The sequence below is a fragment of the Neolamprologus multifasciatus genome, chromosome 2 (assembly GCF_963576455.1).
Source record: "Neolamprologus multifasciatus chromosome 2, fNeoMul1.2, whole genome shotgun sequence".
NCBI classification, from domain to species: domain Eukaryota; kingdom Metazoa; phylum Chordata; class Actinopteri; order Cichliformes; family Cichlidae; genus Neolamprologus; species Neolamprologus multifasciatus.
The window spans coordinates 13,909,994-13,937,831 of record NC_140440.1 but is presented as its reverse complement, the minus strand read 5'-3'; the positions used below and the strand labels follow the sequence as shown (position 1 = coordinate 13,937,831).

At 40.3% G+C, this 27,838-nt stretch overlaps 1 protein-coding gene and 2 long non-coding RNA genes across 6 annotated transcripts; all 3 read right to left on the bottom strand.

Moving 5' to 3' along the window:
* Positions 1 to 287: 287 nt before the first annotated feature.
* On the bottom strand, positions 288 to 27,838 carry csnk1a1 (casein kinase 1, alpha 1). Of its 4 annotated transcripts, none has more exons than XM_085171295.1 (11): positions 27,112 to 27,838; positions 26,754 to 26,860; positions 18,955 to 19,081; positions 18,701 to 18,799; positions 11,348 to 11,431; positions 6,123 to 6,262; positions 5,807 to 5,885; positions 5,508 to 5,582; positions 5,141 to 5,247; positions 4,701 to 4,849; positions 288 to 1,470 (listed from the first exon to the last, which is right to left on the bottom strand). In XM_085171295.1, exons 1-11 carry the CDS (start codon positions 27,232 to 27,234, stop codon positions 1,463 to 1,465), a joined length of 1,098 nt encoding a protein of 365 aa, XP_085027421.1. In that variant the 5' UTR covers positions 27,235 to 27,838; the 3' UTR covers positions 288 to 1,462. The 4 variants fall into 4 exon arrangements, with proteins under 4 accessions (XP_085027421.1, XP_085027428.1, XP_085027438.1 ...); XM_085171302.1 differs by having other exon boundaries at positions 4,737 to 4,849; XM_085171312.1 differs by lacking the exon at positions 11,348 to 11,431 and having other exon boundaries at positions 27,112 to 27,836.
* On the bottom strand, positions 9,324 to 11,341 carry LOC146524107 (uncharacterized). The gene is made up of 2 exons (XR_014875853.1): positions 9,639 to 11,341; positions 9,324 to 9,502 (listed from the first exon to the last, which is right to left on the bottom strand). It is a non-coding gene; the product is annotated as an uncharacterized LOC146524107 (long non-coding RNA).
* On the bottom strand, positions 14,448 to 18,694 carry LOC146524106 (uncharacterized). Its single transcript, XR_014875854.1, has 2 exons — positions 14,778 to 18,694; positions 14,448 to 14,596 (listed from the first exon to the last, which is right to left on the bottom strand). It is a non-coding gene; the product is annotated as an uncharacterized LOC146524106 (long non-coding RNA).

The window sequence follows — 27,838 nt, the reverse complement described above, 5'->3', positions numbered from 1 at the left end:
CAGGGTGAGACATGCCTTTAAATATACCCAGTTTCAACCTGTGCAGGTCATCCAGTCTTTCTGATCTAAATCATTCGTAAAAACAAAACAAAACAAAAATCAAAAAACAAACAAAAACAAAACCCAAAAGCGTCTCAACATTTATTCAGAAATAAGTTGTTTGGTCGAATGCTGGGTACGAGGCTACAGTGCTAATCTGTGTACAGTGTATAAGACTCAATGATGACGAGAAGCTTTTTCCACTGTTGGAAACAAAAAAGAAGAAAAAATAATCAAAGACAACCATATATTTTATAATCACTGAATCTTTATAATAAAGGACATCTCTGAGCAAGAAAAACTGTTTCCCAGTGTTCTTTATACACCTAACAAACGACTGGTATACGTGTGATAACTTGGACTCAATCTTGAGACAGTGCTTTAAACAGTTTGGTCTCATGATGCAGCACACTGAACCTAAAGCCCGAAAAAAGGGACAAAGGAAAAAAAACAAAACAGGAAATTAAAAATTCTCGTTTGTTTACTAAAGAACTGCAGAAGGGATTTTAAATACCACGTGAATATCCCAAATATTCAGGTGAACATGATTTCTTTATGGTGCCGCCTGCTGGGAAAAACAAACCAAGCAACAGATGCACGCTCACATATCATGCCTGGCTGGTGCTTTCTACAGTTTTCATGTGAAGGTGGCTGATAAGAACTTGTGCTTGCTCTGAGTTATGTAATATTTTTATTGGCATTTATGGAGAAGATTTAACAACAGATTTATCATTCAGAGCTCTAGAGAGGGAGAGAGCCAGAGTATCATTCTACCATTGACTGCCATCCACTGCTTATTAACAGGCAAACTCCTAATCACCATAGGAAACAAAGAAAACCAGAAGAAAAAAAAATCAACATTTGATTTTTTTTTTAGTAAATAACATCCAGGGGTGTGTCATTCAATTATATAAGAAACAAAAGGGAGAACAGGTTTTAGGTTTACATGTTTAACATTTGGTAAAAGGAGGGAGTGAAGTAACTGAATGGGAAGAGAAGAGATGCTTTGAGATGTTTCTACTGGGAGGAAAAACAAAAATGGTCAGTTGATCTGAACTTCAGTTTCCAAAGAAACAAAGTCAACACTGAGAGAACAGAGACAGAAGGATGGATGGGGAAGGGGATGTGTGTTGGGGGAGGGGGGGGGCTACAGCCTCCACATCCTAAAAAAAAACCAAAAAACAAAAACAAAAAAAAAAAAACAAAAAAAAAAAAAACTTCCAGAGTGGAGGGTTTATTATATATACACATATATGAATATATAGATAACACAACTGACAAAGGTGTGTGTAAATCTATATATTTCCATTACATAGACAGTTATGATGGAAGGAAAGACTTTCTTGTTTGTCGCTTATCCAGGAAGGGAGACTTATTAGTCCTGGTCACCAACACTTCAGGAGCTCTGCTCAGAGCAGACCCCTCAAAAACCTGGAGACAGACAGAAGCATCATTACCACGGTTGTTCAGGAGCACAGAGATGGACAAACTGAACACCCACACCAGCGAGGTAAGCATGTAGCGCAGTGAAAGCAAAGGTCAGCAGCAAAGAACTACAACCAGCACACAGGAGGAGTATCAGGGTCCTACAACGCTAGTTCCCTAGAAGGTTCCCTACAAATGTCTTGTTGCATGCTGAGTCATCCAGGTGAGTAACTCTGAAAACGCCCGGATGAACAGCATCGACCGTTTGGGATTCCCCAGAAAAGTCCATCAAGCTACCTGCTGTTTCATTTCAAATAGAGTTACTGAAACAACATCAATACTCAACTAGTGTGAGACTGCACAGGTAACACGAGCATGTTTAAGCTCGCATTAAGGTCTGTGGAATTCCAAGATCACCATCTGTGAACAATGTTTGCTAAAATAACTACAAACCCCAGAAATTGTAACTACATGTAGCATTACCATCACTCGCACTACAGCTACATTTAATGTAGGATATTTAGTAGCACTTTGAGCTCACTGATGTGCACTACCAATCACAGTTTTAGAACACCACAATGTTTCCAGTTTTTATTGAAAATGATGCAGTTTAATGTCTCACTGTGTTCTGAAACAAAAGAAACTGGAGTCAACAAAGAAATCATGGAATCAACTTATAGACTAAAGTTGGGTGATATGTAAAAATTTTCCAACCGACAATTGTCAGTCCAATAAAAGACGACAGGCGATACTGACGCAGGCACAGACTTTCTGATGGGCGGAGCCATGTAATCACGCACGGACTGACTTGTGCATTTAGAATTTAGACGTTTTGTTTGGAGGGAATATTTTACCTTCTTTCCCTGTTTCAGTATTAATACAGATATTTATTTGAGATGCGCCAAATCACACAAAAGACTTAACATCTGAGTTTGTTTCCTTTAATGACGGCTGGAAGAGACATTTTGAATTTTAACTGACTTTTTATTTAATCTTTGTATTTGTTGTTTGGTCGAGTGTGTCAGAGACACTGTAAACACCGAGTGGAAAAAAGAAACATCATTGTGCTTTTTTATTTAAATGTTTTTGTTTCTGAACATTTCTTTCTTTCTGTTATGAGTTTGTAAATGGATGGGGTTCAAGTCTGGAGACTGAAGGACGCTCCGTGTTTCCAAGCTCACCATCTTGTTCTTCCTGAGGAGGTTCTGACAAACTAGGTTCATGTAGGAATTAGTAGCACCAGCTTTCAAGGCTTGATCCTCCATTGATGCAGAGAAGCTTTAAGTTGTTAACAATTGTTCCCTGAAAAAGGCCTTTTTGAATAATTCTGAAATTTCCAGTATTAGGCAACCTTACCTTTTTTTAAACCTCTGGCAGTTCACCACTTTCCTTTGTACCGTTTCAAGTTCTTCACTGGACTTGAACGACTTGAATTGCAATAAATAACTGGAAAATTTGGGGTTGCTCTTTAAAAAAACCAAACAAAGCAATATATATATATTTTATTTAGCTTTTTATTTAGTGAAGAAAGAACAGGAAAGCGGGGGCAGAAAGGGCCGTGGGTCGGACTTGAAGGCGGGCCGGCCGCTCTCAGCCGTGTGGCACGTGGTCGCCCGCTGAGCTACACCAGCGTCCTAAAACGGGGGTGCTCTAAAACTTGACGGTAGTGCACATGCCCAACATGTGCGTGCCAAAGCTACATCGAACCATGCTGTAGACTAAACTACTTTAAATGGTCACATATTGCATCTCACCTGAACCACAACATGTAAACAGCAAACCATCAGTCATCCACAGACAGACATACAGGTATGTCAGTACTCTCTATATGCTGGCGTACATGCACCACAAACTGCATGTGGCTTCAGACTGGCTGTGTGGAGTTTGCATGTTCTTCCTGTGCCTGCAGGAACAGGGCACATGGCTGTGCAATAGCCTGATGACTCTGTCCAGGTCTTCTCTGTAGCACAAGCTAAACTAGCATCACATACAGCACTGCATGAGAGCAGTTGTTTTTGACACTGCCCTCTGGTGACTGCAACCAACTATGACATGTAGATTATGGTGTGCAAAACGTTGTGCACAAGATCAACAGACGAACACGCTGATCACTTGACAGATATTAAATGATGCAAGCCTTCTAGACTGCTCTTATTCTCAAAGCCATTTTTCACTACAGAGCAACAAAAGACACAAAGAACATGCTAGTGCTCATCTGTGTGCTGCTACAGCAAGACTATCACAGCCCAAGTCTGGTGGGGCCAAAATGGGTTCTAATGCAAACTGGGCCATGTGATGCTGTTGTCACAATGATGCATTTGAGTGATTTGAGTTTAGAAGAAATTAAAGACAAAAGGCACATAATGTACAGTCAGTATTGGGCAGAATTTATAGCCTTATAATCAGTGAATAAATACATACAACTTTGGAATGTCGTCAAGTTCTGACATTCAAACAGTACACACACGTACACACACATCTGTGTATACATATGTACACGTGTTCCTTTATGTAGGTAGAAGAAGCAGAGAAATCCCTGTTAAACAGGGCGCTGCATCAAAAACATCTGATGCAGCATGTTGCTATTTGTTGATGTTATTCAATTTGTCAAATGTGTACAAAAATGTTTTTATACACAAACGCAGCAGCAGTCTACAGCTGCCATTGCCATACAGTGGTGACCATCTCAATCATGGAACAGCAAGGGAGACACAACATGTTCAGCATTTTCAAGTTTGGATAGGAAATGTTAGCGACTGCAGAAGAATCAAGAATGATAGTTGGTCAGTATTAAAACATTGCGACAGCAGAGAAAGCCTGTAGTCCAACCCCCAAAAAGGACAGAATAGCATGACAGCAAAGTTAGTAGTCAAATTCCCCAAGGACGTCTTTGCTTCTAATTAAATCTTTCTCTCTTTTCCAATATTATTATTATCATTATTATTATTATTATCATTATCATTAATATTATCATTAATATTATTGGGCCTCAGGCTTATAATGTGGCTTGACTTTATTTCAGCAACAATATCCTTTTTGCTGTACATTTCCAATTTGGTGCTTGTTTGTTCTCCAGGGGCACTGGGGTATGGAATAGGGGATTCTAATAATAAAACAAAACAATAAGACAAACAAACAAAATAAACCCAGAATCTAAAAGTCCTGAATATGATGCTGAATGATTATATGAGCTATTGGCGCCTGTAAAAAACGTCACTTGGCTGTTTGCTACTAACCTTTCATGTTAGGCTTGGGTTTGTCAGTTTGCTTGCCTGTGGGGGTTTGTGCCTGCTGGCCCTGGCCCCCGGAGGAGGCCCCCTGCTGAGCGGCTTTCTGTTTCAGCATGGTCCAGTCAAATGTGTAGTCATACTGGTGGTTCAGAGTCCTTAAAACACACACACAGAAATAATATACCAACGTTAACATTGAACAGTTTAAAATAATTTTGTAGGAAAGAAACAGAAATAAGATGGGAAACACTTTAGTTTATTCAAAAGCATACAAATCAGTCTGTACAAATCAGTCTGTACTAAAAGTTTACAACTGCATACAAAAGATTAGCTAATGGATCAGCAATGACAGTGTAGTAAAAGCACGTGTTTGGGGTTAACTACTGGAAAGTGCATTTAGCTCAAAGCTGACAGCCATGTACAGAGAGTGGGACGCGTGTGTTCACCTGAAGAGGATGCGAAACAGCTGGCGCAGATACATGTAGTCTGGAGCCTCCTCAAAGCGCAAGCCACGGCAGTAGTTTAGATACATGGCAAATTCTGCTGGGAAACCCTGGAAATATGCATTCATACAACTGAGTGTGCACTGCTTTGATCATGGTGCCTGTTTAAGCCTGTAAGATGTGAACGTGACATAACTGCAAGAAAAGGCCATTTTTATTTGACTTTATTTGACAAAAGGCTCTATTGGCCCGACTAATGTTACATGTAAAATTCAAAGTGTTCATTTTGCTAGCTCTGGCATCCTTGTACAGTCTATTTAGGTTTCTCTGTGTGGGCACGCTGAACATGTAGGTCTCAAAGTGTTTTTACCTTACAGAGGACCTCAACTGGGGTGGACATCTTCTTTTCTGAAATCTTTTCATACTTCTGCTTCTTTGTGGCAGCCTGGACACAAAAGTACAAACAGCATGTTTACGCCACAACCCACTGTTACACTAAATGCACTCAGGCTACAGGTGCACTCACTGAGTCTGAGCCAGAGAGAAGTTAACTCATGCTAGTGAGCGATAACACATCATGGTGTGCTGTGTCTTTAGTTTGTCTACCACACGTCCAGCACAAACTAAACGACTGTGTTTGCCTGCTGTGTGTCAAAGGCAGCGACATACCTTTAATCCCTGCCATGGCAGACTGGTTCTGTTGAAGTACATCAGCACGTAGCCTAGTGACTCCATATCATCACGGCGACTGAAGAAAACAAAAGTGTTCATTGAGTACACAACGAGTGCATTAGTGTTCCCCTGACACTGTCAAAATATTCATTATTTTTCGTTCTCTTAGAAATGGTTTCTGTGGCAGTATTACGAAGAGAAAGTTACAATGTAAACCAGAAAAAAGACCATTTTTTAAAATTAACTTGATTTTTAACACTGTTGGAAAAAAGGAAGCTATAACGTCCTTTGTCTATCAGATGTTTGCACAGACCTCTGCTCAATGCCCAGGTGTGCGTTGATGGAAGCATAGCGTGCCGTGCCAGTCAGGTTCTTGTCTTCTCTGTATGGGATGTGTTGTCGTGTTCGGTTGTCTCTGTACTTCTTTGCCAAACCAAAGTCAATAAGGAACAACTGATGGAGAGGGACAGAAGACTAGTTAGTTATCGATTACCGACAAACAAAGAGTTCTTTCATTAAAATCATCCTTTTTGTCCTTCTGTAAAACAAACGCTAACATTACTCAACGATGAACGTAACCTTGTGATGTGTCGATATGCAGAAGCGTACGGGTTCATTAAGCTGCTCAGCGGAGTGTGCTTGGAGGGTGGGGGCACTGCACTCTTACTCTGTAACATTTATTATTCATTTATATGAACTGACACTAGTCTCAGGTGAAATGTCTTTTAAATGACTGTAAAAAGCCATTTTGATAATCGATCTATTCCTCGACTACTGAGTTTGCATTTACAGCTCTGTGCAAAAGTCTGGAAAAAGCTACATTTATTCTTTGTTGCGGAAATGGGTGCAGTGATTTATTGACACATGCAACTAATACATGGACATACAAAACAACAACAAAACAACAAAACAAGTTAACAAGCTTCAAAGTGTATTTGGTAGTGAGCACCCTTAATCTTCAACACAGCCTAAACCTTTTGGTGATATTTAAAGTTGCCTTCTGGGACGACTGGCCGAGCTTCATTTGGAGGCGAGCCGTTTTTTGTTCCACTCTCTCAATACGACACCACCTGGCTTCAATAATAATGCGGCCTGGGTTCACAGTTCCACTGTTTTATTTTGGGGGCACCCCCCTATCAGATATGCCTTTACCTCAAAGTGTCTTTGAAATCACTGTCATGTTTAAAACTAAAGCTAGAAACTTTCCACATGGCACTGCATGATGGACATGATCTCATGCAGGCTTCTGCATTCACACTATTACCAAATTTTACCAACGTTACTGGCTGAAACACAGAATGTCCACTCTGCTGTACAGATGACTGCACACACTGAATTACAGCTGCCACTGATTACTGTAATCTGGTATTCCATTGATTAAGTAACCAGGTAAGAGTACTTTTGTCTTATTAAATGAGCAATAATAAATGTGAAAAAACAAACTGCTCATTAATCTCCATTAGTGTTGGTCATGTTACTTGACAGAAGTAATTAGTTACCAATTACTTTCTTGAAGATGTAATCAATAATCCCATTACTTCACTGATTATTTTTCAAAATTAGTTACTTTATTACTTTTTAAAAACATGATACACAACCTGAATGTGTAATAAAGCAACAGACCTTTGAGCCCAGTTTTTTTCTGCATAATCATAACAATTAATGAAACTTGTTTTAATCTTATAACTTTATGCAGATATCACGTCATACTGAGCCGCAGACAACATTCCTGTCACAAGGTAGAAACTGCAATCAGTTTTTAGCAGTGACTTTTAGATTTCCTTCATAAATTAAAAATAATCCAGTTGACATTAAAACTGTCTTCTTTAAGAGTAATCTGGCCACGAGGGCAGCAGAAAAAAATGCAACCAATACAACAGTTATGTTGTAAACATATTTTAAGTGGCCAAAAAGGACCGGATCGATTATAATGTCGGTACAATAACACAAGATTTGTAAAGATACTTAAAAAACAGGCAATTTTATATGTAACGTCTTTGTAAATCCTGTTCATTTAAGTCTATTTACCAATATAAGTAAACACACGGAAATACCGGAAATCAGTTTTTGACAACCGGCGTGCTCGGTGCTTGCTCAGATTTGAAGTTTCATTTCCTCCCATGCAGATGTTTGTCAGTTTTTACAGAATCAAACTCAAAGTACTGTCAGTGCGTCCACGCTTTAAACGCTGCATGGTCGTACTCTCTCGCACTCTGGATTATCCATTGTTGACCTGCACACGTCACACGTGCTTACGTCTTTGTCATGAGACACTCTCACAAATAAAATCACGACGGTTTAGTAATGCGGTGTGCTTACGGGAAAGTAACAATAATCTAATTACTTTTTTGCAAGAGTAATCTTACTTGTTACTTAAAAGTAATCGGACTTCTGCCCATTCTCCATTTTGGAAATTGCAATATGTAATCATTAGGGGTGCAACAATATTCGTATCGATATTGAACCGTTCGATACAGTGCTTTTGGTTCGGTTCGCATATGTATCGAACAATACAAAATTTTTTAATTTATTTTATCAACTTTCCTTCTGACGATGCTGTCTGTGTTGAGCGCTCAGTGGATCTGCGCTAGGCTGCACTGTCGAGCGCAGATCCACTGAGCGCAGCGCAAGCTAGCGAGACAGAAGCTAAGCTTGTTTCAACACGGCAAATTGAACCTCCCCCACCCTCATTCAGATCTGGCGTTTGGAACTATTTTGGTCTTCATGTGACGTATGACCCTGAAGGTAAGCACGTCATGGACAAAAGTAAAACAGTATGTTGGATGTGCCAGCAATGCTCAATTACATTGGTGGGAACTAGTGTGTTAGCGCAGTTAGCTCGTTAACGTGTTGGCCGTCCAGCCCCACGCACGGGGCGATCCTCGGTAGCTCGTTAACGGAGATTTGCGTGTTGTGGCGTTAACGTCATTTCAGATTAACGCTGACAGCACTAGTGGGAACACAACGAATATGACTGCACATTTACTCCGACATCATCCTCGTGCAAAGACAAGTGGAAGCAGACAAAAACAACAAGCACGCATGCTACAAACTTTACCCGAGTCATTTAGACAGCCGTTAGCACATGATTCTCCTTATGGGGACCTGATATGTTTAATATGCTGCTGAGAATATAGCCCAGAAGAAGCGTATAGTATAGCTTTTATTTTGGAAAGAGACATTTCTCTGTAATAAACTTTTCCAAAGATGAGGGATTTCTCCATCAGATAGATTAAATTACATACATTAAATTAAAAAACTGTACTTTTGAGTTGAAATATATATTTATAATTTTAATAAATGACAAATTAAAAAGGCATAAACATTTTTTTTGTATCGAAAAAACATCGAACCGTGACACCAAAGTATCGAACCGAACCGTGAATTTTGTGTATCGTTGCACCCCTAGTAATCGTTTAACTGCATAACATTTGTCAAAAAAACCCAAAAACCTTCCAATGTATTTTTGCTATATTACAATTTCTAACAAAAAAAAAAAAGAAAAAGAAAAAAAAAAAAAAAAAAAACACCCTTAAATGCTAAATACAAAAAAAATCAAAAACAAAACCCCAAAGTCAAATAAAGGCTTGATCACAACACTTGAAAATATCAGTACCTTCATTAGGTTACACCTATGCTAGCAATGTCAAAATCTTACGTCGCCTGGCTCTCAACTTAATCAGAAAACTTGACCTCTGATCTTCAAGTCAAGGTCGGAGAGATTCAAACTCGCCCAAGAGTTTTAGCAGAGGCACCTATGATATCAATTTGAAAATCCCAGGCGGCTTCCTCTAGTTATGGCATTCACAAAATGTTCAGAAAACTTGACCTCGTCCTTGGCCTTGAGGTCAAAGTCACTGAAGTCACTGGTAGGGGGATTTTAAGTCGATACACCTGCGGTATCTATGTACCTATGTCACCTCGCTCTCAAGCTGTCACATTCACAAACGTAGGCATCCAAACTACCCGCCCACCCAGCATCATGACGTCAACACCCCTGTTGACCTTTTACGGCTGAGGGGTAAAAACAAAAACAAGTCCAGAGAACACACACTTCCAACAACAGGAGTTACAACTGGATGCACACTCACAGCCAGTATAATACTGCCATTTATGACCCCGGGGGGGGGGGGGGGGGGGGGGTAAATAAATGAATAGCTCCCTCCCAAATGTGACATGGTCAAGGGGTTGGGAGAAAAAAAAATGAAATTAAGGTGTCTCATCTCTGTAATTTAGGCTTGCAGCCATAATTCTAGTGTTCACACACAAACACCCTGTTACAACATGACCAAAACTGCAATCCTATCAAGACAGAAATCCCACTCACTCCAAGACTGGAGTGAGCACACCTACAATCTCCTTAAAAGTGCAGCCAAGTACAGTTCACTATACTGGCCCATTTCATTTTTCACAACTGACAAATAGTCATTATTTGATATGAGTTTTAAGCACCAGACACACTGCTCAAAAACAAAGTACTGGTGACTGCCAGTGCTACCCGTCAGACCTAAGTAGACACTTATTGTATCAATTTGAAAATCCAAGGCAACTTTCTTGATTACATTGACAAGATTTTCAGAAAAACCCTGACCTCTGACACTGGTTGTGTTGGTGGTAATAAAATTAACTGATGCACTAGATGAGCAACAATAAGGCTTCTTTTTTTAAAGTAGTTTTTATATTTGGCTATGGTCAGTGTCACTACAGGTAGCATGACATGATAACTGGACTCTACACAGGTCACGTGCAGTTCACCTTCACTGGGATGACATATCAATAATGTCCCCCCGCACAGCCTCAGCTTTAAGACTTTAAATGTCTCTTATTGAAAGATTTCATTTTAGGTTTAGAAAACCAAACACAGCAACTATAAGCGACCTTTAAAAAGGCGGATGAAGAACCAGGCAACTTTAATGCCTCAGCATTGAGGCACTAAAGCAGGTCAAACAGTTTATCACTGCATGTCAATCACGTTAAATGCGATTTGCTGCTGTCCTGCTGGTACATGAAGACAACAGTCTTATTGGTGAAAAAGAAATAAACTTCCATTTTTCCTTTGCTGTGTGAAATAGACTTACACAGTGCAGACTGGTCTGTCAGTCCCACCACCCACCAGTACTGGTAAAGTATTAAACACTTAACAAGAATCAACCAGAACATTAGATTCTATGATTCTGCTGTTTCTCCAGTGTTTGTTTCTATTAGCTCACTGACTTCTTCTTGTTATTAAAGTTAGGTGAGATTCATCGCTAAAAAAATAAAGTCATTTCACTTCCTCTTAGGCCAATGAGGACAATCAGGCACTCGTGTATAATTTAGATGAATGCAGCGTCTTTGTTACATCACATGGCAATGACAACTACTTCTTAGCCAATGCTAACAAGATTCACACTGTTAGATGGAGCACATACGCTGGGCATTATGCAACTGCAAGATGGGTGCTGGTGGGCTAATTCATTTTAAACCAGTGTAGTAAAATATGATTGCAAAGCGACAACTGCAGTTGTGAGGCAGCTGGTGTTGTGGTAAAGGTCACACCTGGTTTAATCCTGAGAAAGATGGATCCTGAGAAGAGCTAACAGCCAAGCTTCTTTTCCTCTTCCCCACTGACGAGTCTAAACACTAGGGCAGACAGTAGAGGGGCAGGGGTCAAAATTACACAGCCTCCATCCACCTTCAGTTACAGTTAACATGAGTACAACAGGCAGTTCTGTTTGTACCCACATTGTTTTCTCCTTTTAACAACTAACACTGTCCTGTAGAGCTAGGATATGCACGGGCTTTTGTACATGCGATGCTGGATCTAAATAAGAAATACACTTTAAATAACCGTGCTACAGATTTGATCATTCTGGCCACCTGTCTAGAAGAAATCTTATTATGGTTTTCTTCTGTCAGGACAACCATGGAAAGATCAGATCAAAGTGTGTGTAGTATGGGACACATGGATGCTTCAGTATGATTTCTGACAAACACTTGGGGGAAATAGACAGCAAGTGCCATATCTCACAAAAGACCTGGGCACAAGCGGGGTTTCGGTAAACTGGTAGTGACGAGTGGTGAAGAGTATTTGATATTAACATAAAGCATGTAAAAAACAAAAAGCAAATTCATGGGTTAATGTCTTTTCTACAGTTAGGTTAGTATTGCCAAAACCAAAACCAAAGGTGGTTAATAAGTCACCTGTAAAGTCTGAAACCAACACCCAAGATTTCCTCTGATACAGTGCAACCTTACCAAAGATTTAAGGCTCTAGCAGAGGGACTAAGGTACTGTGTGGTTTGTGATTTGGTGATCTAAAAACAACAACAAACCCAAACAAACCCTAGCACATGAATACTATTTTTTTTTTTAAATGTATTTTTTAAATGGTCAACACTGCATAAATCTGCTATGAAATATGACAGCTCTTATAACGGGCATGCAGTGTCATTTTAGCTCTTTAATAGGTGAGGTAGAAGCCAGCGACTGAGGACGTCCAGTGTTCTGTTACTGGCCTACACTCAAGCTTACTTGCATTAGTGAAGAGCAATATAGGTGCAATATTTACCCAGGGCATTCAAATAGCACAGCAAACAGAGCAAAGCTAAAAATGAATCTTTGACAAAATATACCCACCACACAGATAACGTGTTTTTACTGGACACTTTCCTTTCCACAAACCAGTACGCACCAGTAACACAGGCATAAATGGCTCATGTTGGGATTTTTGAGGCCATGACCAAGCAAAGGAAGCCTCGGTCTAAGATTAGGTGTGCCTCATCAGTATTATACTTCACATGGGAAGGTCTGTACACGCATGCACAACACTATAGTAATTCAGCACAGCTCTGCTTTGTGAAGTGGACACAGATTAGATACGAAAAAGCATTAAACAAATCCATGACTATAGTTTGCACATTGAGTAGAATCTGTGCCTAAATACCAAACTGTCCTGAATAATAACCTTTTTCTTTTGATGAAAATGTTTTGTCCTGTTGGGACTTGTTGTTTCCATAATGACAGCACTCTTCTTCACAGGGCCTGTGGGGTGGCTGCATATTAAGGAGTGGCCCAAAGCCTCACTTTCCTTAAAATTGTCAGGCCAGCTTCTTACTCTCATTTCTTTATCAGTTATACCTCATCAGCATATTTCAATATTAGGAAGAAAAGCTTTACTTTTATTACTATTAAAACCCATCACCAAGTGCTCAGTTTCACCTTAATTTGACTAAAACTGCAAAGCAAACATAATGCTCATAATTTTGATTTACAGCAGCTTTTAACTTCTTCTAAGCAGTGCAGAAAAAAAATGAGCAAGACAGGGACAACGTGACGGTAATTCAAACTCTTAACGGTTAAATGTTGGTAATACTGATAATATTAATAAGTATACACGAGGGTGGGACCCAAGATGCACGTTTCTCAACTTCCAGGTGAGTCACTCAAGTGACTTTCAATGATTATGAAAAATACTGTTGACTAACATCCGATCTGGTACTAAATGTATCAGAAGCCTGCAACGTCCACAACTGAACAGCTGTCAATTCAAAGCACAGCAAATTGTTTCCAGTGTGGACACAGCTTTAGCACCACCTCCCTGTGATCTGTGTTATGTGCTCTACACCACTTGTGTCACACACCAGGCTGCCGGCCTAATCTGCCAGGAGAGATTCAATACAAATATACATAAAGTGACAATAAACTACATATCCCAAAACACAAGCCGTCCCATGAAGAGACCGCAAACTGCCACTAGATTAAAGTGTTCCTACGACACCACTGGGCTTAGTGACCATCTCAGAATCGATGCAGAAGGAAGGCTGTTTAATGAGAAACAGGAAAATTAATATTTGTTATTTAAGAAGAAAAACTAAAACAGCTTGTGCTGTGAGCGTGTCGGTGGTGAGGGAGGTCTATATACGTTGTATTCCTTCACATTTAAAAAAGAAAAAACATCAGTCCATTTATCATTTTAGTCTCCAACAAAAACAAAACGTGGTTCAAGAATTAAAGGCAGACTGCAACCTCAGCAGAATGTGTTCATCAAAGCTGCAGCCCAGAGGGACACAGCACCAACAGCAGCTTTACTGTGGCTACTGCACGTGCTTCAAAGAGTTTCTCAGAGTGTTTTTGAAGCGGTGCATGCCAAGGGTTTGTGACCAGGGATCCACCAACCAGATAAGACTTCTTAAAAAATAATGAAAAATCACTTTGTCAAAAAACAAAACACCATAGCAGAGTGAGTGAGAGGATTTACAGGCAATCTTACATCCGTCATGGAGGGGGGTATCTGGCTTTTTCATTAGCTGTTGATAAAAGCACAGACAACACTGACACAGTGCAGTTAGCAATTTTTATACGGGGCGCTGACGTCTGTCCCGAGGAGCTCTTTCATGTAGCTTCAATGCATGGGACGACGACAGGGAGGGACCGATGTGGTGGAAAAGCCTGCTTGGATTAACATAGGACAAAAGGGGGGGGGGGGGGGGGGTGCCACAAACCTCTGATAACATTACTTCATCATCCATTAAAAAGAAGCTTTGTGTGGATTGTGTGTATGGAGACATGTCATACCATCCACAGAAGCTGAGCAGGAACGTAGTTCTCAAACTATTTAAGCTCAGAAGAGATTTTTTTCATGAGAAAAAAAAAAGCAAAAAGCAAAAACAAAACAAAAAACAAACAGAATTTGTGTTTGCCTGTGGTCAGCATCTCATCTGGATGGAATTATTAACTCCTTTTAACTCAAATCTTCTAACAGTTTAATTTAACTGAAATTTAATGGCGGTGTTTGCATCTTGTGTTCTTTTTAGAACACGGCCTATGGGTGGACACGGCCTATGGGTGGACACGGCCTATGGGTGGACACGGCCTATGGGTGGACACGGCCTATGGGTGGACACGGCCTATGGGTGGACACGGCCTATGGGTGGACACGGCCTATGGGTGGACACGGCCTATGGGTGGACACGGCCTATGGGTGGACACGGCCTATGGGTGGACACGGTTGTGTAATATGGGATCTTGTGGCAACAATAAAGCTACATGGTGTGTTAATTACACACCATCGATCCAACTTCACCAATCTAGTTGGTAGAACTGAAACAAATTTGTTCTTTTAAATGATACACTTTTCTGTATGTGCAGTTATGTATTCAGTGTGCTTGCAGAGCCCCCCCCCCCTTTGTTTAACTACATCATTAGCTGGGGGTAGCTTATGCTGACAATGTGAAGACTGTTCAGCCATTTGTTTCTCTAAAATACAAATCTGTCCCACATTCTCAGCAGCTGCTCATCACCCACTGTGACAAAGTTCACATGGTAAGTTATGAAGAGGTTATTTTTGCTGCTGTAGTGTGGCTTTATTAAACTTATAACTTTAAAAGTTGTTAATTAAAGCAACGTGTCAACATATGTTGTTGCATTTATGCAAATGTTTGAATTATTTGTAACCTAATATCAAAAATCAGATACAGAGACAGTTTAACAGTTCAATTACATTTATCCAGTTACAAATGGTCCTTTGAGGGAAACCATGATGCTGATGAAAATGAGTTCCCCGGCTCTACACCACTCATCACCTCACTCAGGCATGGTGACATGCAGACTTGAATTTGGTAACAGAGAGATTATGAAAGAAACTAACATTAAGTGGCCCAAAATGCATTAGATACTAACACTACCACAAAACAAGGTCACAAACTCAACCAAGTAAATGAAACTTACAACTATACTTCTGAGCCCTGTTATTTTTAAGGGATTCCTGTGAGAAACTGGGGTTTAATATGAAAGCATTTAAGCAACACTACCACAGTGAAGCATCAGTAACTGGTAGATAAGGACATCTGGGAAAACAGACCGGTATGTCCAGTAAACACAACAATAACTTCAGGAAGTAGACTCAGAATTGATTCCCACCAATCACAAAGCTCCTTCAGCATGCTGACCTTCAGTCCACGTTCATGTTGCACTTTACAGGTGTTCAACATTTTGCGACTGCATCTTGCACAGTTGCGATAAGCTCATGTTGACACCACTAAACGGTGTTAGGTCCCTATCTGGACCCATCATTGGCAACAGTAACCCTGGTTCTGCACTGCAGTTTCGGTGAGTGTGGTTACAAAGTTAACCAGATGTCCACCAACTGTATGTTAATGTTAATACCAGTCCTCCCGCTGACAGCAGATCCAGAGCAAAACAACGATTACTACAGAGAAACAAAACGGATGCGAGCAGGGCCGGCTGGTTAGTAGCGATTTTCAAAATAAGAGCTTTATTTACTTATGTTCATGGATGATAATGTTGGGGATCAACGATGGTTCAAGGTTAATGGTAATAGCTTTTATAAAGAGGTATCAAATTTGTATCCAATTTTTCCCACAGATGCATTAAATACCAGCATTTAGAGATTCAAGCCCATTTAAATCTACCTTCAACCAATATTCCCAACATGGGGACGGGAACTCATGAACATGTTCACAAATGCAGACTTACACATGCTAAGTCTAATTTGCGTGTGTTGGGAGAATTTTTCAGATCTCATAATCCTAATCCATAATCCTCTTAATCCTAATAAGAGAAAACAAGAGGACTGACGTTTAAATGAGAAATTCTTCAAGCTGGAAATAAGGCATTGTTCCCTCTTGTAAAATACAATTCATACTCGTGCCCAAGGCACCAAACCCTGCCGTTCAATAACAGGTTACCATGTCCCTTTCCATTTCTAGTAGACCAAAAAAAGAGAAGTTGCTAATATTTATAGTAATAGTCACACCTGATCTGCAGTCTTCCAAAACCAAAACAGAAAATGTCAAAGGTTTCTCCATTTTAGAAACTCAAGAAGTTTAACTGCATCCAGGCAAAAAACGTTCCAACAGTGTTGTACCTGCTGGATGAGACTGTGTGTTCAGGTATACGTGGTTGTGTGTGCAGGATAAACCCTTAAAGATTTTGTGCTCTATAAATAAAACTACAATGAAAAAGAACATGTGATGGCTGCAATGAAGAAAAGTGAGCATATTCTGAAGTTGTCCCTGAGCTTTGCTGCTGAAAACAGCCTCTCTGCCGGTGTCGATGGTAATAATTCAGTTACCAAACAGCTGCAGGTGACTGGCTCAGAGTTCTACTCATGTACATTTATAACTGGCCTGCAAAAAAAACATTTTTATATATTATTACAAATTAATATTTTCTATTATTTTACATTTAATTAAATTTTTTTATGAAGGGCTTGAAATCAATATGGTCTTGTGAAAATCCTCACAGTTTAAACTGCCCCCTGCTTGGTGCAGGTTTCACTGCAACAGAAAGTGGGTCGGCTCTCTTCAGCTTAAACTCCGTATCCGACCAATATGCACATTTTAATGTAGCGTCTGGCTTTTGGTCGCTGCAGATGTGAGCAGCTACAAAGTTCAGTTTTGTTTTTGTCTCCCAGCGTCTTGAGCAGGTGGCTTAATGAGTGACTTTGAGCTTTTTCCCTGGATGGGATTCACTGTGATTACAGGAACAAGTGCTGCTGTTTCCTTCACCTACGCTCACCGTCTTCTGCCTCTTTGCTCGAGTGCAATAATTTATTAATTTTGACTTCTCTGTGAAATCTATTACTCTACACTGTAAGTAGACAGACTGCGGCTCCACGTTAAAATATGAAACCATCATCTTCACTGCTGCTGGTATCAGCAGTCTGTTCTTTAAAAACTTGGGGCTGCATTGTTTTAACGTCATTTATGTTTTTTACATTCACAAGCACACTCCTAGACACACCACAGTTCTATCACAGATCTGTTTTAGTGAAAGGTTCATGTTTCCATGGTGCCGACTGGAGTCATTACACAAAGCATCAAAGCAGAAAATCAAAAACGTTTGTGTTGATGACGTCACCATCAGGAGATTACTAAAGCTAAACATTTACTACCAGAGGTGTCTATTAGGAAGCAGGACTTCAGCTTATCCAGATCACTTCAGGGTTAGTCCTGGTTTTCTGTCGTACAAAAGGTGATTGACTACTTACAGAGGTGTAACTTATGCTATAGATGTTCCAGATTAGACATCAACAGGTATGAAATCACTGATTCACCACTCCTGTAACCTCTGCATGGAGAGTTGGAGGGTGCTTCCCTGATGAGTATCAGTAACAGATCTAAGATGCAACTTTAATCCTGTGTTTTTCCCCCCTGTTGGCAGCAAACACTAACACTTTGGCTGTTCATTTACCATTAATTCATGATCCTGAAACAGGACACTTCCTGTTTGAATTCTTAAACTTTACTCTCAAACCCTTTAAAGACAACGGGGACAGAATAAAAGTGTCCAAAGCAGTTTATGTTTTCACTGTTTCTTTTATTCACAGCATGTTTTAAGAGCAATATGGATTCTATGCTGGGGGCATACATATGCTACTTATTGAACTGTACCTAAACCCACTGAGTGAAGCACACACTGTGTTGCACTGTCACAGAAATGTGCACGTACTAATTTGTTGATTTAGAAAAAGCATAAAATGTTCCTATATTTCTCTTTACACTGCTGTAACTGCAGCTAGAAGAACACACACCAAGAACACAAATTCATTTAACTTTGATCTGCCGACAAATTAAAGTCATTTCCCTTCTTCCACTTGATGTGGAAGAAAAGTCATGTAACCCATGAAAAAGCCCCTTTTAGATGAATTCGATGCTGCCAACACCACCCCTCTCATGTGAACTGCAGGTGAAACCCTGGATTAACTCAGCAAGTTGATTAACCAACTTCATGTGACCGTACAGTCTAGTCGTCAGTGATTCCATAGAACTGAAAGACGCATGTTGAAACTGCTTCATAATATCTGGCCCCTGTCACATCACTATCCTCCAACAGGTCTATACAGTCCTTGAATATGACATACTTATGTACTGGTCCTGCATATCTTACCTTGTTACAGTGACGGCCGATGCCCATGAGAAAGTTATCTGGTTTGATGTCTCTGTGGATGAAGTTCTTTGTGTGTACATACTCGATTCTGCTGATCATCTGAAGATATAAAAATGTGTTTTAAATGTGACCAAATGACTACAATGGACAAAAGTTTCCAGATTATATACAAAGGCAGGATACAGATAATAAACCTTTGCCTAGTTCCCTTTTTTAAAAGCCTGCAGAGAAGTGGGTGTGTGTGAGCTGGATACCTGGTCTGCCAGCATAAGGACAGTTTTCATGGTGAAGCGGCGAGAACAGAAGTTAAACAGGTCCTCCAGACTGGGTCCAAGCAGGTCCATAACTAGGACGTTGTAGTCCTTCTCTTGGCCATACCACCTGATGACAACAGTAACATAGAAAAGTGGGTTTTCACGGTTGATCTCAGTCACAATGCATTCTCTAAACCAACTTCACAGGCTGAATATACAGCGGTGCCTTGTTTATCCCAGGAGTTACGTTCCAAAAATAACCCGCGATAAGTGAAATCCGCAAAGTAGCCAACTTTATTTTTTACAATTATTACAGATGTTTTAAGGCTGTAAAACCCCTCACTGCACACTTTTACTCTTTTCTCAGACAGGCAGGAACATTTTCACACTTTTCTCTCTTGTTTAAACTCTCAAAGTTCAAACCTTCATAGAAAAACAAGTCCAAAGGCTCCTGCAGGTGACGACGTTTTGTCCACACTGTTTGTTGGGGAGAAAACGTACAAACATACAGTCCAGCACTTCAGAGTCACGCTGCTAGCGATCAAAGATTTATGTAAATGTGACAAGCTGAACACAATCTGTACTGTACAGGAGAGACAGCACGAGATTGACTGACAATGGTCTACAGCCAATCAGGATGCAGAACACAATACACTGTTTAAAAAAACAAACAAACCAAAAAACATGCAAAATTGCACAAAAATAAAATCCGAAGCAGTGAAAGGTGAACCGCGTTATAGCGAGGGACCACTGCAGACCCAAAGCAGGTTGGCCTCTTATAAAAGTGTCATTTTACGTGTCCCTTGTGCATAATAAATGAGTCGTATAAGAACAAAAGGTTACACGTCACTTTGAAATAATACTAATGTGTTTTTGAGGTACATTAAAATGTCCTGTAAAATTAAGCCCACACTGTTCCACGGAAGCCCATCAAATGGCGTTCTCTCTTAACACCAATGACATCATTGCTTAGTGGGGTTCTGGTTTAATTTAGTTGTTCCGACTGACATCCTGATGTGTCAGGAAACAAGAAAACACAAGTTATTGTGACGCGGCAGAGGTTGAACTTTTAACCTTTTAAAATTGTTTTAAGACCGTCTCATTTTTTCCCCCCACTCTAAAACACTACTGTGATGTGGAGTCATGTGACTCTGGAAAAAACATTGAACACAATCTGTTCACTAAAGCCAACTCTGTGTCTAGAAACATGGAAAGGAACAAACCAACCACGGTTCTTTGTATATTTATATTTTCAAAACTAATCACTGAAAATTAGTCTTTGGATTTTGTTTTTTCATAGAATATTTTGTTAGTAAATAATATCTGTAACAAACGCCCCTTTGCTTTGCATTGATGTGCTTTCATACCTCTCTAAAAGCTCAATTTTACTGTTTACAGCTTGAACCGAGATTACTTATACAGGGATTATACTTCCCACGTCCACGGGTGCTCAGGTCCCAGTCACCTCATCGTTTAGTTGTTCACTGTAACTGTTAATTTTATTAAAAGGCAAAAGAATGAAATCGCAGATATAGTTGCTGAAAGATAACACCTGTTCTTAAACAGCTCCCATGGCTTCCAGTTCAGTATCAATTTCAAGATCTTGTTTACGTTGACTATCAAAATCATCGACGACAAATTTAATAGTCGACGCGTCGTTTGAAAGGGGGGAGGATTCAAGGCTCACTAGAGCCAGCGAGAACACCGGACTCCCGACACATCATTTTCAGACCCCCTGTGGTCTTTCGCCACTCAGGTTAAACATATATAAGTCACTCAGATAATTTAAAAATGTTATTGTTTGGCTTTTTTCAGTATTTTATTTGTTCCTGAGTAAATCTGTTTGGCTGAGATTAAAGTTACAATTTTCACACAGCTGAATAAACGTCAAACAAAGAACTGATTAAACAGAAGTGTGAGATGCTTGAGAGTTTACTCCGGTGTCCTGTTATATTTTACATAAAGAACAGACGGCCGAGTTTATTAAACTTCACCAAAACAATCTGCAAATTTCATTAAAAGTTTAATAAACGATCATCTTGTCTTTATTTTTAGTTAGTACATACCTTAAACACTTAAAGCTGTAAACTAATGATAGTTATATAAGAGCAGATGCTGCTGGTGCAATAAGCTGTATGTTTTATGTCCAATGGATGATGATCTGATTAGTCGACTAATCGCAAAAATAATCGGTGACTAGTCGACTATCAGAATAATCATTTGTGGCAGCCTTAGTACAGACATATGTGGGTATGTTGATTCTTGCTGATGTGCACCTATTCAGTAAAGAAGCTACAGCGAGTAAACCAGTAAATCTGTGGCAAAAATATGGGCAGTATGTAACACCAGGTCCAGCTACACACGGTGGCAACCATGCTGGTGCACATTAAGTTGTCCATAACATTACAGAAGGTCTCCGAGGGCGAAAAATGATACCTGTGACAATTTTACTTCGTATGCCGTTGGCCTGTAAATGGTGGGAACTGAGGAAAGGCTCAGTTGTCATTAAAGTCTGCCTTCACTGAGGCCCGTGCTATGATGTCCCATGACTTGGCGAATCCAAATAGGTACTAATGGAAGTAGGGGGTTTATTGACCTTCGATTTGAAATGGAATAACGAAATCTTTGTGTTTGAATAAACTTTTAATTAAAAGTAACATAAGTGAGTGATTAATCCACTTTATATTTTTTAAACTATCAAACATTTGGGGGAAATTTTGAGCCCAGAGGGAAACGGGTGTGATTGTGTGCTGCCACTGAAAAAACTCAAATGATTTAAAACAAAACTGCAGTCTCACTAACGTTAATTTCATAGTTTCATTTTGTTTTCACTCAGAACAGCCTGTACTTTTATGTCAACAAGGTCTAGAGGCAATAAACCAGGTGGGGATGAAAGGTGTATGGCAATGAGGGTCAAGCGTCATGATTCCTTGTTAAGGAATTAACGGTTACAAATGCCTTAGTTTTGACACTGCCCATTAGACAGGGACTCAAATTTAATGACATCAGTCTCTTAGCTTTAGACGAGCTGATTAGTCAACTAAACAAGACCAAAAAAAAAAAAGAAAAAAAAAAAAGAGAGACTAAGAAATGAGTTCCCAGGAACAACCCTACTTGTAACTGCCATAATTATCTTATGGCACGATATATTTTCAACCCACAAGTCTGGTGGGAATCAACTATAGTCACAATATGCACACAATTGACAGCTTTACCATGATTTTGAAGTCTGTAACATTCACAGGCCATAATCATGACCCCAACACAAGGCTTGAGTCACTTCTTTACACACATAAAAAAAAACAAAAAGCCTGAGCCACAGTGAGGAAGTTGCACAAACTGGTATAGGTGGGGCCTGAATAAGTCAAGTCAGACTGTAGCAGGAATGTAGGAGAGGCAGCAAGATCAGCAGGTTGGGCAGGCTGTAGGCAGGACTGTTTCAACATGAAACCAGAACTATGAGCACCAAGACTCACTGAACACAGCCTGTTTGCAATACAGTTAAAGTGGAAACTTACTTTACACTTAAATGACAAAAAAGCCAAATTGAAACAACCCTAAACTGGGATTTATGGTTTACAACCATTTTAATAACCCATACTAGAGGCTATTAAGGCTTTTATAGGATTTTCAGGCTACATAACCCTAGAAAACATTTCACAGCATTACAAAGCAACTGTTGACAGGAGATTCTCACCAGATGTTGGTAACAAACCCTCTAATCCACATATGCAAATTCAAACCATAGATGTCCATAAATGATGTGTAATAATGGGATCACAGAGTTGGACACAGCTACTGTCAATCCTCAGTAGGTGGCAGCACATTTTTATCAAGAACGTCTCAGTACATTCGTCCATTAATCCTTCCATCAATGAAGCATGCCAGCGCCGTATGAAAAATAGCCCCACGCTATTATGTTCCCAGCTGCAGACTTCCCTGTTTTTGGGCTAATATGCAGTGTATTTTGGCCTCTAAACACTGTGTGTACTGAGGCATCCCATCCCAGTCTCATCTGACCAGACTATGTTCTCCTCAGACCCCGACGACGGTATATGACATGAACAGATGACTACCAGAATGTAAACACGTCAGAAAAGCTGCAGCATAAACCGTTTAGCACACTGTTAAACACCAACGTCAGTCGTTTCACTGAAAGTCGAGTTTAACTGGGAACAAACAAATACAGTACTCCTAAATATCCACTGATTAGTGTGTAATTATGTCTTTCTACAAACAGATTCAGGCTCAGTTTAGATGTAGTTTATTAAATGAACACACACATTACTGAGATGGACATGGCCGTTCAGCCTAATCACAGGTCATGTATGTTGCTAGAGACCATTCATCTACGTAGTATTGCTAAAGGCTGAGGAGAGTGCTACAGATACAAATTTTAATTGATGTGAAGGATCATAAAATTTAATCTCATTTAGCGCTAAATCACAACAGTTGTCTCAAGGCGCTTTACAGATCCTACAATAACAAAGAAAACAGGTAAAACACCAGCAATCATATCACACCTATGAGCAAGCTCTTTGGCAACAGTGGGAAGGAACAACTCCCTTTTAACAGGAAGAAACCTCCAGCAGAACCAGCCTCAGGGAGGGGCGGGGCCATCTGCTGCGAGCATACTTGGATTCTACGTTTGACAATAGGTAGGGGTTGAAAGAAAGTTGAAAGAAAAAACCCCCGAAAAACAACAAAACTGAATGTGAAAACCACCAACATGTTTAAAGAAAGCTTTTCATTGTTTGAAATAGAAATATAAGGTGGAAAACAAAGTTCTGTCCAACCATTCATATAAAACTGCAGCAAATTCCTTTTTTGTTCGACTTACAGAACAATCGGGTGAGACAAGACGCCACCAATTATTTGTGATAGTTCTTGTCCACCACAACACAGACGGGTGTATTGTTGCTGCCCTAACATTTATGTTTTTATTCCACACAGTTGTTCTACAATGACAGAAGGCTTTGGTGGCTTTTTAGTCGTCTCATTGTTTTAACACACAAAACAAATGGCTACACTACACACCAGCTACACACTCCAAACACATTCAATGTCAAATCTCTCACATTTCAAACTCGCCATCACTCCCAAAACTTTCCTCTCTTTCTAAGCATCCATATGCCACGTGTTGCCACATCATTTTTGATTGGCTCATGTGGTACATTTTGTAACCAATGAAAGAAAAGTGGCTGTTTTAGTTTGGAGGGGATTTTCCCCCTGGTATGAAACCTGCTTGCGAGCGCTGACCTTAGAAAATCCAGCTACAAGTCTAAGATATAAAATGAAAAATGAATTTTTATTTTTTTAATAGAACACTTAAATGCTGAAACGAGTGCCGGGAGCATTAACAAACGGTACATGACCAGCAGCTTGTTCTGAAGGTCAAATATGAACATTATCACGTGGCTGCTTTGGACAGTTTGATGCATGAAGTTGAAATGCCAAAGACAGGTTGATCTTTCTTTTCTTTTTAAATTAAACTATTGACTATCACGCTTTGTCACAATGTGAATATCTGAGTGAAGATAAAGTCTAAACGTTACCTAAATATATTTATTTCTTTGACAAATGGCTGCTGCACCATGGCGTGCTTGAAATCCGTTGGTACAGTTCCCATTAGAAGACAGGTGTTAATAATGGACAACACACGAGGTCCAATAGTTTCAAAGACGTCTTTAAAATGACGAGTGGGGATAATGTCGAGGCGACAGAAACAGGCTCAAAGGGATCAAACAGCTGATAAATTTGGGGGAACAAAAGCTGGAGTGATATGAGAGCTGATAGCAGTGACCTTATTGACAAAAACAAGAGTTTTCACAGGTGGCTGGAGACCCTGGAAAGTGTTTGGTGGGTGGTAGCAGAACTAATGGTGTTAATAAGACACGAGGTCTGTGACAGGAATTACAGATGATGTCTGATAGATACTTCTATCCTAAAATCCTTCCTCTAACCAAACAGGGCTTAACATATCAAAGGACAGCTGAAGGTTTTTTCTTCTTCATTTCTTAGAGCACATCGAGTCACGTTGTTTAGCCAGGCATCTTTTTTAGGTTTAACACCCTCAGTTTTAAAAGGAGCAACAGTATCAAGAGCATCTGAACACAGCAAGCAGGTGATCAGCACTCATCTACAGGGAGCGACTGTCCAGCTGAGGGACACCAATAATCTGTTCTTCAGCAGGAGTGATGATGCAGGTGAATGAGGTTTAACTGTTCATTTTAAAATGCAGTCTGGTTTTGGAATTCTTCTTATTGAAATTTGTTCCTGAGTATTCAGTGACAAACAACATTCGAAGGTACAGTTAGAGTCTGAAGCTCAGCTCAACCGGTCTGTGGGTTTACCCAGAGAGTAGTGACTGAACTAGATCTGCCAAAAGGTAGGCATGTCCAGGATGGGTCAGAGTCCACCTGCACGGCAGCGTGGACTCAAAACCAATAAGGATGAGGGGCAGGTCCAGGTCAGCTCTGCTCATTTCCCAGCTCATCCTGTCTTGATGCCTTTTGGATCTTCTAATAGACGTCTTATTTTGTTTATTTCTGTCACCTACATTTTGCCCCGACCAATTACACATCAATATTAAAAAAATAAAATAAATTAGGATTCCAGCTTTTAATTAAAACTCCAGTTCAATGACTACCACAAACAAAAAATACACGTTATCCAACTTTTACACTGTGTGCCACGATGACAAACTGACCCAAGCTAATTAAATGACTCGTCCCCCCTCTCAGAAAACACAATAAGAAATATCACGGTCAGTAGTGACGCGTGTTCACACTGGATTAAAGTTTGTTTGCTCTGTGGTTACATGAGTGGACATGAGTGGACGGGTGTTAAACCAGAAACCAAAAAATGAACCAGAAATGAGGAAATCCGCCTCCAGTTTCTGCCTTCCAGCACACTAAAGAAAAATCCAGTTGACCTTTGACAGCTGCAGACTGCCTACATGTAACACGGGTCACATCATTAATAGCAGCTACCCAATTACCCATTACTAATGCTGGTAATCAAGGCATGTAAGACCCGTCAGGAATCTATAAATTATTGTGATGTCACATCTGTTGTAAATAAACATACACTAAAGAAAATGTAACGCTTTCATCAAAACAACCGGTCCAACTCACAACTAAGCAGTCTTTCTGGCACAGATATGAACAAAGAGGTGAAATATCGCGACACTGGTGCTCGGGCTGAAGTGTACACACTGCATAGTTAAATATACAGTGCTGGAGTGGGACGCAGCTTACTTTAAGATTACCGCTCACCCTAAATGGTTATTATTAGCAGTTACCGCAACTAATATTACGTGTCCCCGCTGACGGGTCCGGTAAAGGCTTCGTGTACGCGCTGCAAACACACCGTTGGGCATGGTCTGCTGTTTTCGCTTCTGTTCGCCGCCGCCATTTTCTGACAAGGGAGCGGAGGACATGTTGGAAGCTAGCACAACAAAAGAGCGGCCATTTCCAATCACACAGTCCCCTTTCCGCTCCGTAACAGCTGTAAATCAGGATACAAGTACACACCTAGGGTCTGTAAACGGCTGTCACCGCGCAGCCAAACGTGTCAAACGGAACCGAGAGGAAAGCGTTTGAAAGCGGAGGCTGGAAATACATAATACACAGTGTGTCCTCGTAGCTGTTGGGCTGATTAGCAGGCCTAATGCCAGCAGGGTTCACAATCACTGTTAGCCGTCTTTTTCCCAGACGGGACGACATTTATTGACCGAAATAAACGTTTCCACGTTAGTATCGACACAGACGCCGTGCCGCCCAAACATTTCTCCTTACCTGATGTGTGGGATCCCGACACCGCCTTGTAGGATTTTGTATAGTTTGCTTTCGTATAACAACTGCGGATGTCTGGCCTTTTGTGATTCCAATTTAACAGCTACTTCCTGAAAAATAGAGACAACAAATACACTTCAATATTTACCATTCTTTTTACTACTAACATCCAGGGATTCATAAACGGAATACAGCTAAAAGTATTGTGTAAGCCTAGCAGATAAATAGAAGCTGTGCACTTTCCAACCTATAAAGTTATCGCACACATAGGACAAAGCTACCGTCATATTCGGTAAAATTATTTAGCTACTTCAAAAAGACAGCTAAACAATCCAAGATGTAGAAAGATGCACCATATTACCTCTCCATTTGTGATGTTGATGGCCAGATATATGTCGCCGAAAGATCCTGATCCGATTTTTCTGACGAGTTTGTATTTTCCACCGACTATGAACTCTGCTTTAGAGCCACTGCTGCTCGCCATATCCACCAGATATCAAATTCCACCTGATTTGCTTTAGGAAATTCTGTGGCAATTTAGCCCGATTGTCAGCAGAACATACGGCGTCCCGTATATCCACTTGGTGTTACAGGGGGCAATGTGGGCTAGCTGTTACTACAAAATATTTTCGACAACCAATGAACCAGGCTTCGATAGATCTCATATATAGTGTTCTGGCTTTCGTCTGGCTACAATAATCTTAGTTAAAACACAAACTGGTCAGGTAAACGCTCAATGGCGTGTTAGTATCGACGTACAAACATCCAGAACTAAATTAGAACAAGCCTAAGGCCTTTAACACCCAACCAGCTACCTCGAAGTAGCAACTAATGTCCGTCAAACCTAACGTTAGCTAACGTTAGCATCAAGCTAACGTCGTCGTAACAAACGCAACGGAGAAACTGTCCAGGTTTCCTCTGCGGCGAAGGGCGAAAGTTAATCTTTATACTCTCGCGGGTGCCGTTGCTTCTTCGATCTTTTAAAGACGTTTTCAGCAAACTTTAAGGGTCGAAACCGTCTGTACAAAGTACAACCCACTCACTCCGCCATCTTGTCTTCTCTACCCTTTCTCTCAGCTGGTTGCCGT